The sequence below is a fragment of the Pelophylax lessonae genome (assembly GCF_965119305.1).
Source record: "Pelophylax lessonae genome assembly, chromosome: 4".
NCBI classification, from domain to species: domain Eukaryota; kingdom Metazoa; phylum Chordata; class Amphibia; order Anura; family Ranidae; genus Pelophylax; species Pelophylax lessonae.
The window spans coordinates 235,841,979-235,854,810 of NC_138771.1; the positions used below are offsets into that span (position 1 = coordinate 235,841,979).

At 44.0% G+C, this 12,832-nt stretch overlaps 1 protein-coding gene across 2 annotated transcripts in view; it reads left to right on the forward strand.

Annotated features, from left to right (window-relative positions):
* DOCK4 (dedicator of cytokinesis 4) overlaps nucleotides 1-11,705 on the forward strand; it is a 529,522-nt gene extending 517,817 nt beyond the window's left edge. For both annotated transcript variants that reach the window (XM_082254719.1, XM_082254720.1), the window contains one exon: nucleotides 10,960-11,705. In XM_082254719.1, coding sequence (XP_082110845.1) covers nucleotides 10,960-11,382 — 423 coding nt within the window. In that variant the 3' untranslated portion in view covers nucleotides 11,383-11,705. The remainder of the gene's footprint in view (nucleotides 1-10,959) is intronic.
* Nucleotides 11,706-12,832: the final 1,127 nt, after the last annotated feature.

The window sequence follows — 12,832 nt, forward strand, 5'->3', positions numbered from 1 at the left end:
GCTTCGGGGTGTTGGTGGTTCTGTGATGCCGGCCACCCGTGGCAGTCTTGTTTTTCACCACAGACGGATCTGGGACCTGGCGACCTCCAAGACCGGGGGCGCTGGATTCCACTCCATGACTCCCCTGTGGTATAATCATAGTTTACCAGAGCTTCTTCATATTCCTGACCCGGGTATCTGGTTTCACAGGGGTGTATACCTTCTGTCACATTTTATTTCAGGTGGCGAAATCAAGCCGTTTCCATTGCTTCAGGAGGAATTTCAGCTCCCGAACTTTTACTATTTGCAGGTCACCCATGCTTTGCGGGCACAATTTACTAATGAGCTCCCTGCCTTACCCTCACTTGAGATTCTGGATGTAATTAGAGGTCAGGACCACCTCAAACTAATCTCTCAATTGTATGATATGCTGGGTACCAAGCAAGTGACCGACCTGGCGTATGGTGTTCGGGGATCCTGGGTGGAGGATGTTGGGAGCTGGAGGAAGAAGACTGGAGTGATGCCCTGGAGGCCTGTACGCTTGTCTCCCCGAAGTTGTCGGATCGGCTCACGCAAATTTATATTACCCACAGATCATACCTCACTCTGGTGCGGATGGCTAGATTTGATTCCTCCCGCTCCTCTGCATGTCCTAGATGCATGCGCTCCCAGGGCACGTTCTGCCACATGATATGGCACTGCCCGAATGTGCAGGGATTTTGGACACAGATTGTCCAGTTCCTCCACGACTGTATGGGCTGCCTGGTCACATTGGATCCCAAGTTGTGTATTGTCGGGATATTCCCGATGATGACACGGACAAATACACATTACAATTTCTCCGTGAAACCTTATTCACAGCTAGAAAATTGATAGCCCAAAAGTGGATGCAGCCAGCTTCCCCTACCCTATCTTCCTGGTTAGCGGCCATTAATGCTACCCTCCCATACAAAAAGGTCCTCTATGCTAATAGAGGCTGTCCAAAAAGGTATAATAAGATCTGGGATAGATGGCTTAAGGCCCCTGTTACGTGTACCACCTAACTAAGGATGCTTACCATGGAGGTGACCTACCCACACTGCATCCTTGTGATCTCGCCCGCACCCGCGGCTCACATTTAGTCTCATATTACATAACTATTGGTTTGATATTGCAGTATTATGCTACAGGCCTATGGTACTGTTACTTATTTTTTGTTTACCGTGGCAATCCCCCCTGGTTCCTCAGACGTCTCGAGGAACGGGGGATTATATCCTTATTGCCCTTTCACCAGACTTTAATTGTGTAACAGGTTTTTCAGTAATGTTTTTAATGACGGTGACTGTACCTGCTTCTATTTTTTTTGTTGTGTTGTACTTAAGTCAATAAATGTTTGTTTGTTTAAAAAAAAAAAAGATGAACTTAGCCTTTAAAACGCTTTTGTGTCGGTTCACACTATAGCGATGTCAGTCAACGAATGTGATTCACACTGCACTGCTATGCAAATCACATGCGATGTCTGTGCGATGCAAATTCAACTATGCAGATTGTATGGCTGAATTTGCATCACATTCGGACCAAAGTTCTTTTGGTCCGCACCAGAATCGGATTGCATGGGTGTTCACACCTATGTGATCCAATTCCTGTCTGATTTAACAGTTCGCACTGTGATATTCAAACTAATCTGGGGGTGTCAATAACTTTGTATTGACACTCCCAGCAGTTTGGATATGGCAATGTGAACTGCCTGCGAGTCGGATGCGAACCGGGAACCCGCAGTGGATTCGCGGGGTACCAGTGTGAACCTAAAGTGAATATCAACACTCATTGCACGCATATAAGCACTTAAAACTGCGTGTTTATGTGCTATGTAAAGTGCATTGCAACATGCTGTTTCCCACAAGTTGTTTTGAGATTGTATAACTAAACTTGTCTGTTTTTATTGCTGTCTTTTTATTACTGTTAGGGAGATTTGCTCTCTCTATTTGTCCTGTTTACCATTATAATTTAAAGTGGAAGTAAAAGAAAATCCCACATTTTAAATTGTCCCCAAAAAAGTACAGTGGGAAAAATAATTCTGTGATCCAGTGGCGTACTAACGGGGGGGGCGGGGGGGCGGCCCGCCCCGGGTGCCACGCGCTGGGGGGTTGTCAGGCTGCTCGGAATTTCAGTGAGTGTGAAGGAGCTGCAGCTCCTTTAGTCCGCGCTGCTCGCGGGGGCGGCGGCCGGCGGGAAGAAGGTGAGCACTGAGCAGCCTCCTTCTGTGTAACTGTCTGGACTGGAGAGGAGATGGGACAGCTGGATATAGAGGGATTCATCTTTCCGTATTTCTCCTGCTGCTGTTGAATGGCCGATTCTCCTCTCCCTCCTGCAGTCAGTTAGCGGCAGCAGGAGGAATATGTAAAGATCAAATCATCTATATGCAGCTGTCCCATCCTCTCTCCTATACAACTTGCTGGCCCCCTAGTGCTCTCCAGCCCCCCCCCCTGCTCTAAACACCCCCCCCTGCTCTAAACACCCCCCCCCTGCTCTAAACACCCCCCCCTGCTCTAAACACCCCCCCCTGCTCTAAACACCCCCCCTGCTCTAAACACCCCCCCCCTGCTCTAAACAGCCCCTTGCTCTAAACACCCCCCCCTGCTCTAACCCCCCCCCCTGCTCTAACCCCCCCCCTGCTCTAACCCCCCCCCCTCTCTAAACACCCCCCTGCTCTAAACACCCCCTTGCTCTAAACACCCCACCCTGCTCTAAACACCCCCCCTGCTCTAAACACCCCCCCTGCTCTAAACAGCCCCTTGCTCTAAACACCCCCCCTGCTCTAAACACCCCCCCTGCTCTAAACACCCCCCCTGCTCTAAACACCCCCCCTGCTCTAAACACCCCCCCTGCTCTAAACACCCCCCTTGCTCTAAACACCCCCCCCGCTCTAAACACCCCCCCGCTCTAAACACCCCCCCCGCTCTAAACACCCCCCCCGCTCTAAACACCCCCCTGCTCTAAACACCCCCTTGCTCTAAACACCCCCCTGCTCTAAACACCCCCTTGCTCTAAACACCCCCCCTTCTAAACACCCCCCCCCTTCTAAACACCCCCCCCTGCTCTAAACACCCCCTTGCTCTAAACACCCCCCCTGCTCTAAACACCCCCCCTGCTCTAAACACCCCCAGTGCTCTAAACACTTCCCAGTGCTCTAAACACCCCCCCTGCTCTAAACACCCCCTTGCTCTAAACACCCCCCCTGCTCTAAACACCCCCCTGCTCTAAACACCCCCCAGTGCTCTAAACACTTCCCAGTGCTCTAAACACCCCCCCTGCTCTAAACACCCCCTTGTTCTAAACACCCCCCTGCTCTAAACACCCCCCCTGCTCTAAACACCCCCCAGTGCTCTAAACACCCCCCAGTGCTCTAAACACCCCCCAGTGCTCTAAACACCCCCCAGTGCTCTAAACACCCCCCTGCTCTTAACACCCCCCTGCTCTTAACACTCCCCCTGCTCTTAACCCCTCAGTTATCTTGCCCCCCCCCCCCGGCGCTCCTTAGCCCCCCAGTGCTCTTCAGCTCCCCGCAGTGCTTTTCATCTCCCCCCTATGCTCCCTGGCTCCCCCAGTGCTCTCCACCCCCCTGTGCTCCCTGCCTCCCCCCTCAGTGAGTTCCAGTTCCCCCCATGCTCTCCATCCCCCTGGTTTTCCCTGTCCCCCCCCCCAGTGCTCTCCACCCCTGCGCCTTCCAACCCCCCTACAATGCTTTTCAAACCCCTCTTAATTCTCTCCAGTCCCCCCCCCGCGCCCTTCAGCTCCTCCAGTGCTCTCTGCTTGCCCTGTGCTCTCCGGCCCCCCTAATGCTCTTCTATCTTCTATCATGTCTGCAGTCTCTGACCTTCTTTTGTATCATGTCTGCAGTCTCTGACCATCTCTTGTATCATGTCCTCAGTCTCTGACCATCTCTTGTATCATGTCCTCAGTCTCTGACCATCTCTTGTATCATGTCCTCAGCCTCTGACCATCTCTTGTATCATGTCCTCAGTCTCTGACCATCTCTTGGATCATGTCCTCAGTCTCTGACCATCTCTTGGATCATGTCCTTAGTCTCTGACCATCTCTTGGATCATGTCCTCAGTCTCTGACCAACCATCTCTTGGATCATGTCCACAGTCTCTGACCATCTCCTGTATCATGTCCTCAGTCTCTGACCATCTCCTGTATCATGTCCTCAGTCTCTGACCATCTCCTGTATCATGTCCTCAGTCTCTGACCATCTCTTGGATCATGTCCACAGTCTCTGACCATCTCCTGTATCATGTCCTCAGTCTCTGACCATCTCCTGTATCATGTCCTCAGTCTCTGACCATCTCCTGTATCATGTCCTCAGTCTCTGACCATCTCTTGTATCATGTCCACAGTCTGTGACCATCCCCTGTATCATGTCCTCAGTCTCTGACCATCCCCTGTATCATGTCCTCAGTCTCTGACCATCTCTTGTATCATGTCCTCAGTCTCTGACCATCTCTTGTATCATGTCCTCAGTCTCTGACCATCTCTTGTATCATGTCCTCAGCCTCTGACCATCTCTTGTATCATGTCCTCAGTCTCTGACCATCTCTTGGATCATGTCCTCAGTCTCTGACCATCTCTTGGATCATGTCCTTAGTCTCTGACCATCTCTTGGATCATGTCCTCAGTCTCTGACCAACCATCTCTTGGATCATGTCCACAGTCTCTGACCATCTCCTGTATCATGTCCTCAGTCTCTGACCATCTCCTGTATCATGTCCTCAGTCTCTGACCATCTCCTGTATCATGTCCTCAGTCTCTGACCATCTCTTGGATCATGTCCACAGTCTCTGACCATCTCCTGTATCATGTCCTCAGTCTCTGACCATCTCCTGTATCATGTCCTCAGTCTCTGACCATCTCCTGTATCATGTCCTCAGTCTCTGACCATCTCTTGTATCATGTCCACAGTCTGTGACCATCCCCTGTATCATGTCCTCAGTCTCTGACCATCCCCTGTATCATGTCCTCAGTCTCTGACCATCTCTTGTATCATGTCCTAAGTCTCTGACCATCTCTTGTATCATGTCCTCAGTCTCTGACCATCTCTTGTATCGTGTCCTCAGTCTCTGACCATCTCCTGTGTGTTGTCTGCAGTCTCTGACCATCTCTAGTATCATGTCCTCAGTCTCTGACCATCTCCTGTGTGTTGTCTGCAGTCTCTGACCATCTCTAGTATCACGTCCTCAGTCTTGGATTTCTCTTGTATTGGGTCCGTAGTCTCTGACCAACTCTTGTATCATGTCCTCAGTCTCTGACCATCTCTAGTATCATGTCCTCAGTCTTGGATTTCTCTTGTATTGGGTCCGTAGTCTCTGACCAACTCTTGTATCATGTCCTCAGTCTCTGGCCATCTCTTGTATCATGTCCTCAGTCTTGGATTTCTCTTGTATTGGGTCCGTAGTCTCTGACCAACTCTTGTATCATGTCCTCAGTCTCTGACCATCTCTTGTATCATGTCCTCAGTATCTGATTTCTTTTGTTTTAGGTCCGTAGTCTCTTACCATCTCTTGCATCATGTCCTCAGTCTCTGAATATCTCCTTTAGCATGTCTCCAATCTCTTACTCACACTTAAACACATTGATAATAGTATTAGCTATCTATCTATGCCAAAGGTAGGACTGTGCAGGGGAGGCAGAGAGTGCAAAAGGGGGAACTGTGATTAGAGAGACAGGGGGGAGGGGGCAGACTGCAAAGGGCACTGTGATAGGGGGGCTGGGAAATTTGTGCAATAAATATTCTTGGAGACATTACAAATTTTTCCGGGTGTTTTTACATTTTAAAGTGGGGGGGGGGGGGGGTGCCAGATATAGGATCCGCCCCGGGTGCCAAATGCTCTAGGTACGCCACTGCTGTGATCTCTTGCATATTTTGTATGTTTGCCCACTTACAAAGAAATGAAGGGTCTATAATTGTTTTCATAGGTGTATTTTAAATGATGGAGACAAAATATCAACCAAAAATCCAGAAAAAAAAAAAAAAACAAATGCTATAAATTAAGTTGCATGACTTAAGTACTTGGTGTAGAAACCCTTGTTGGCAAGCACAGCGGTAAGACGTTTCTTGTAGTTGGTGACCAGGTTTGCACACATCTCAGGAGGTATTTTGGTCCACTCTTCTTTACAGATCGTCTCTAAATCCTTAAAGGGTAACTCCACTTTCGTGGGCAAAAAAATAGCAAATAAAGAAAAAACAATATAGCCTATACAATTGTGACACAAATCATATTGCAAATGAATGTTGTTAAAAATGACCCTTCTTTTTCAATCTGCAGCCACTGTCATTTTCTGAAAATGCAATGCAATATGGCTATCTGTAGTTGTTCTGTACACAGAATGTGTACTGACTACCCCCCAGAAACATAATTTCCTGCTTGTGTGATTGGCTCACCAATTTTCCCAGAAGCCTGCACTAAGATACAAGTCAGATTTCTAGCATCCCCTGTAACAAAAATGTAATTTTTGGTGAGATACTCCCAATAGGAACACATCTAAAGGGATGCAGGCCCAGCAGCTTTTCTCATTAGAGCTCTGCAGCTGCCACAGCTGACAGATAATTATAAAATCACTCCCTTTAGACCCACTCAGCACAGAGGCACAAACAGGGATTTCTTCAGAATAACAAAAGGTAGGAATCTGCAACAAAGTTTGTTAAAATCCTTGTAATGTACATAGATCACCCAGAGGGGAATGTTTTTTTCTCAACAAAAGTGGAGTTACGCGTTAGGGTTTCCTGGATGTCATTTGGCAACTAAAAGTTTCAGCTCCCTCCATAAATTTTCTATAGGATTACTTTTCGGGAGACTGGCTATGGTTTTTTCATGTCCTTAATATGCTTCAACTTGATCTACGTCCAGATCATTGTCATGCTGGAAGACCCATCCACGACCCATCTTCAGTGTTCTGGCTGAGGGAAGAAGGTTCTCATTCAAAAGTTTACAATACATGGCCCTGTTCATGAACCCCCTCAATATGGCAAAGTCAGCCTGTACCTTTGGCAGAGAAATAGCCCCAAAGCATCACGTTTTCACCTCCTTGCTTGACTGTAAGGATGAAAATCTGTAAACCTAGTCATTAACTACAAGAACGTTTTCCTCTGTGTCTGCCAACTAGGGTTTCTCCACCAAATACAAAGTCATGTTTTACTTGGGGATTAAATATTTATTTTACTCGAAACTCAATTTATAGCATTTGCTTCATGTTTTTTCTAGATTTTTGGTTGATATTCCGTCTCTATCATTTAAAATACACCTATGATAAAAATTATAGACCCTTCATTTCTTTGTAAGTGGGCAAACTTACAAAATCTGCAGGGGCTCAAATAATTATTTTCCTCATTGTAATGGCGACACTAGTTCTGGTGACTTGGGATTCTCTTAATGTGCAGGAATTTCCTTCACTTCCTGTTTTAGGTATGGGACAGGAAGTAATGGCAAACATAAACCTTACAGGGGTTATAACCCTCCTTTTCTCTATCCAATAAATGGAAAAAAAAAGGTTTTGCCTATAGTTCCACTTTAAAGCGGAGTTCCACCCATTTTTAATTTTTTTTTTTGCTAGTAAATACCTTATTTTCTTGTTTATTCCTCCTCTCCTCACTTCCGGGTCTGATCGGCGATGAAGTCATTTGGCGATTTGCAGTGTGTGCTGGGATGTATTCCTTGCCAGAAATCTCGCAGTATTACCCAGGAGCTGAGCTGTACTGTGTGTATTCAGGCCGTGACCTGCCCCGCCTCCGCACCGCCTCCTCTCAATGAGTTGTACTGTATGCATTGTATTCAGGCCGTTCTCTGCCCCGCCTCCTTTCAGTGAGCGAGGACTGAAAGCATTATATCCTCACTGAGCTCACTAAGAGGAGGCGGGGCAGAGAATGGCCTGAATACAATGCATACAGTACAACTCACTGAGAGGAGGCGGGGCGGAGGCGGGACAGGTCACGGCCTGAATACACACAGTACAGCTCAGCTCCTGGGTAATACTGCGAGATTTCTGGCAAGGAATACATCCCAGCACACACTGCGAATCGCCGAATGGCGTCATCGCCGATCAGACCCGGAAGTGAGGAGAGGAGGAATAAACAAGAAAATAAGGTATTTACTAGAAAAAAAAAAAAAGTTTCCATTGGTAAAAGTCGTTTTAAAGGGGATTACATACATCTAAAGTTATGAAAATGGGTGAACTCCACTTTAATGTATCTCAGCTATGATTCGATTTAATAGGAGTTATTTTACCATCAGTGAAAGCTTTAACATAACAGAAATGTATTGGTGATTAGTAAGAAGGTCTAAACTAACATATAGCAATTTACAGTTTCTCACAAAAAAAAAAAAAAAAGTATAACAGTGTAAATTTACTGCCCCCTCAAAATAACTCAACACACAGCCATTAATGCCTAAACTGCTGGCAACAAAAGTGAGTACACCCCTAAGTGAAAATGTCCAAATTGGCCCCAAAGTGTCAAGATTTTTTGTGCCCACCATTATTTTCCAGCACTGCCTTAACCCTCTTGGGCATGGAGTTCACCGGAGCATCACAGGTTGCCACTAGAGTCCTCTTCCACTCCTCCATGACGATATCACAGAGCTGGTGGATGTTCGAGACTTTGCGCTCCTTACGTTTGAAGATGTTCCACAGATGTTCAATAGGGGTTAGGTCTGGAGACATGCTTGGCTGGTCCATTATCTTTGCCCTCAGCTTCTTTAGCAAGGCAGTGGTCATCTTGGAGGTGTTTTTAGGGTCATTATCATGTTGGTATACTGCCCTCCCGCCCAGTCTCTGAAGGAAGGGATATCACGCTCCATTTCAGTAAGTAATAGTAAATGTTGGCATTCATGGTCCCTCAATGAACTGTAGCTCCCAAGTGCCGATATCACTCATGCAGCCCCAGACCATGACACTCCCACCACCATGCTTGACTGTAGGCAAGACACACTTGTCTTTGTACTCCTCACCTGGTTGCCGCCACACACTCTTGACACCATCTGAACCAAAAAAGTTTATCTTGGTCTCATCAGACCACAGGACATGGTTCCAGTAATCCATGTCCTTAGTCTGCTTGTCTTCAACCTCTGTAGCAATGCTGGCAGCACTCATACGTCTTTTTCCCAAAGACCTCTTGATATGACACTGAGTACGTGCACTCAACTTCTTTGGTCGACCATAACAAGGCCTGTTCTGAGTGGAACCTGTCCTGTTAAACCGCTGTATGGTCTTGGCCACTGTGCTGCAGTTCAGTTTCAGGGTCTTGACAATCTTATAGCCTAGGCCATCTTTATGTAGAGCAAAAATTCTTTTTTTCAGATCCTCAGAGAGTTCTTTGCCATGAGGTACCATGTTTAACTTCCAGTGACCAGTATGAGAGAGTGAGAGCTATAACCCCAACTTTAACACACCTGCTCCCAAATTCACACCTGAGACCTTGTAACACTAATGAGTCCCATGACACCTGGGAGGGAAAATGGCTAACTGGGCCGAATTTATACATTTTGACTTAGGGGGTGTACTCAATTTTGTTGCCAGCAGTTTAGACATTAATGGCTGTGTGTTAAGGTATTTTGAGGGGGACAGCAAATTTGCACTGTTATACAAGCTGTACACTCACTACTTTACCTTGTAGCATAGTGTCATTTTTCAGTATTGTCACATAAGATATATAATAAAATATTTACAAAAATGGGAGGGGTGTACTCACTTTTTTTAGATACTATATCTATTTTACAGAAAAAGGAAAAAAAATCCTGGATTAAATGAAGGAATTATAATAATAATCCCCAGACAGCAAGACAGACAACACATAAGACAGGCATGTATACATATAAGTGCTAGGAGATGTCCTGATATTCACCAGTGTAGCATGGGGGCCCCTGTGATAGTGGGATATTCTCTTCTTCTCTATCCCACGACCTAACCTGGTATAGACCTTTTTCTCATAGATCTGCATGGGGCCATCCTGATTGGTGGCACTAATCTCATCCATCTCCTAAATCTGGCACATCTCATTCAGGATTGGGCAATTTCCCCATCCCCTATATTTAGCACAACTAAGCACCTCAAAAGCACCTCCTCCCTGGGAGGGAAAATTAAATATGCCTGGTCATAACCTTTCAGAAAGGGGGCATTAGGTATGCAAGGTGATAGCCTGAGCAAATTGTGCATTCTTCAACAGCTGGCCATCCTCTCTGCATATATAAAGAGAGGGTCATTTGAAGTGGATATAGGGATAATGAAGGATGTTCAAAGGGCCTGGACTAGATAATTATTTGAGAATTCTGAGATGAGGTACTTAATTTAGATGTTGTTCTTTCTTGCATGTAGGTTTACGACTGGTAAATACCAGAGCATTCTCTGTGACACACATGTTCAGCCCATCATAACATTCCTGCACTTCAAAAGAAACTGGTATATTAGTTAATCACGCTAAAACCTGAACCCTTGTTCCCAGAGATGTGTACAATGTATCTATATCAAACCAATATCTCATACCACTAATCCTTGTTACTTGTTTAAAATATATATATATATATATATATATATATGTACAAATATCTGTTTACAGTTGCTAATGGAGATTATACATAAACTTAAGGCAGAACATGCCTTGACATTTTAATGCATTTCTATATATTTTAATGGAAAAGCATGTGAATGGGTATTTATACTTTATAAGTGTTTTATTTTTAACAGTTTGTTTTTTTTAAGCTGTGCAGTTTATGGTTCAGCCTTTTTTTTGTTAAGTAATTTTAAACTGTAGAGGATGTTTACACTTGATATACAATTGCTGAGCTCTCATTGCCTATGATTCAGGTATGACTTATTCTACATTTATTATAGTCATTGTGCTTGTTGACTTGTGGTGTTATACCTTAGGGAATGTATTATCCCACATATTGGCTTCTTCCAAAATTGGTAGTGACACAGTGTATTTATTAACCTCTGTTCCTCACCTTTCAGGGCCCGATGCAGTCGTTTACTCCATCTCCTGTGGACTGCCATCCATCAAGCATGATGTCTAATTCTCCAGTGCTGTCAGGAAGCTGCAGTAGTGGCATTTCTTCCCTGAGTCGGTGCAGCATTTCTGAGATGTCAGGTTTTGAGAGCCAGATCTTTGATCAAACAGTAACTACATCCAGTTATGGCATATCAGAGGAGCCAACTAGAAAAGAAAACAAGACTCCACCACCTTACAGCGTGTATGAACGGACTTTGAGGCGTCCTGTACCTGTACCTCAGTGTCTTTCCATACCTGCCCCTAATGATCCTCCAGCTTTGCCACCCAAACCAGGCCCAGTACGTCCAACAAGCCTGGAGAATGGCAAAAGGACTGATCCACTGCCACGACCAAGGCCTTTCCCACGGAAAGTGTCACAGTTGTAACACAATTACTGTTTCCTTTTGCTGTGAAATAAACTGTCTTTTTTTCGCTAGAAAAATTAACCTCTAGAGGTCCTTTGCTGAAGAGACAGCTGCGGAATGGGTATATACACTTAATGAAAGTGTGGGCACTTTAATTGTTTACTATTTGTTTCCCTTAATTAAGGAAGTAAAGCTTTGTTTTTTTATTATTGTTTTGCACAATATTATAGTGGTATTAATTCAGGATTAACTTGACAAATGGCACTTTTTGGTCAGATAGAAACATAAAGCACATGATATGCGCTGTTTCTGGATTACAAATTCATTAAATATGTTGATTTTTAACTGGGTTCTTTATTGTTTTTATAAATATAAATATATATATATATATATATATATATATATATATATATATATATATATATATATATATCTTTTATTTGAAGAGTAGATTATTTGTTTGTTTTTTTTAATTTAAAAAGATACAGTATTGATGTTTTAACTTTTACGTCAGCCAACAATTCCAAATTTGTTGTATATGCTAACTTTAATTCTATAAGATAGATGTTATTTTAATTGTCCCAGTTAATCTATTGCTTTTCAGGTTGTTTTTATAAACATAGCACTCTTTCATTTTCTTAAATTAATAAGGGATTTTAACTTGTATATGTATTATGTATATAGTTTTCTGATCAGTTGCGATAATTTATCTTCCATATTTTGTGAATTTTGTATATGCAGAGAAAATGTTGTTGCTTTATTAACACAACAGGGGTGAGGTCTGATAATTGCATGCATTAAGAGGTGATCCATTGGTCAGAGCAGGAAAAGCACATTTCTAATGAATGCATGTTTTAATGCTGCCATCATTGTGCTTGTAGGCTCTCTACAAGCTATTCATTTTACACAATACTCATTTGTCTTTGTTATGGTAGATATGGCATGCAAGTTGCTTTAGTGGTTCTGTAATGCAAAATATTTTCCCACATCTTTGTTTAGCTTTGGATTTTTGATTGATTACATTCATACACAGTTCTAAACAATGGGTCAGATTTAAATTGATCAAGCATGACGGATTGCACTCCTTTTTCCTGGATGGAAAGGCTACCTGGTCTGCCAATTATTTTGAGCCAGGAATAAATGGGTTTTAGCTTACCCCAAACCAGCAATGTCCCTCTCCTCTGCCACATACAGGCCAGGATCATGTTGCAGACAAAGCAACATTGATCACTGATTACAAAGTATTTTGGACCGCACTATTCTAAACAATGTAGACTTTGCCATTTAAAACTTTAGTTTAAACAGCTATAGCAAATTTCTCATGCTCTTTTTTGAGTGGATTTATTTTTACTTGAACTGGAAAGCAGCTTTGTTAAAGAAATTCAAAAATTGCATTGAAGAATCATCTACTAATTTTTAATGCACAGTGTTTTGTTCATATATCCATTATTTGTCATATCCGTTGTGTTTA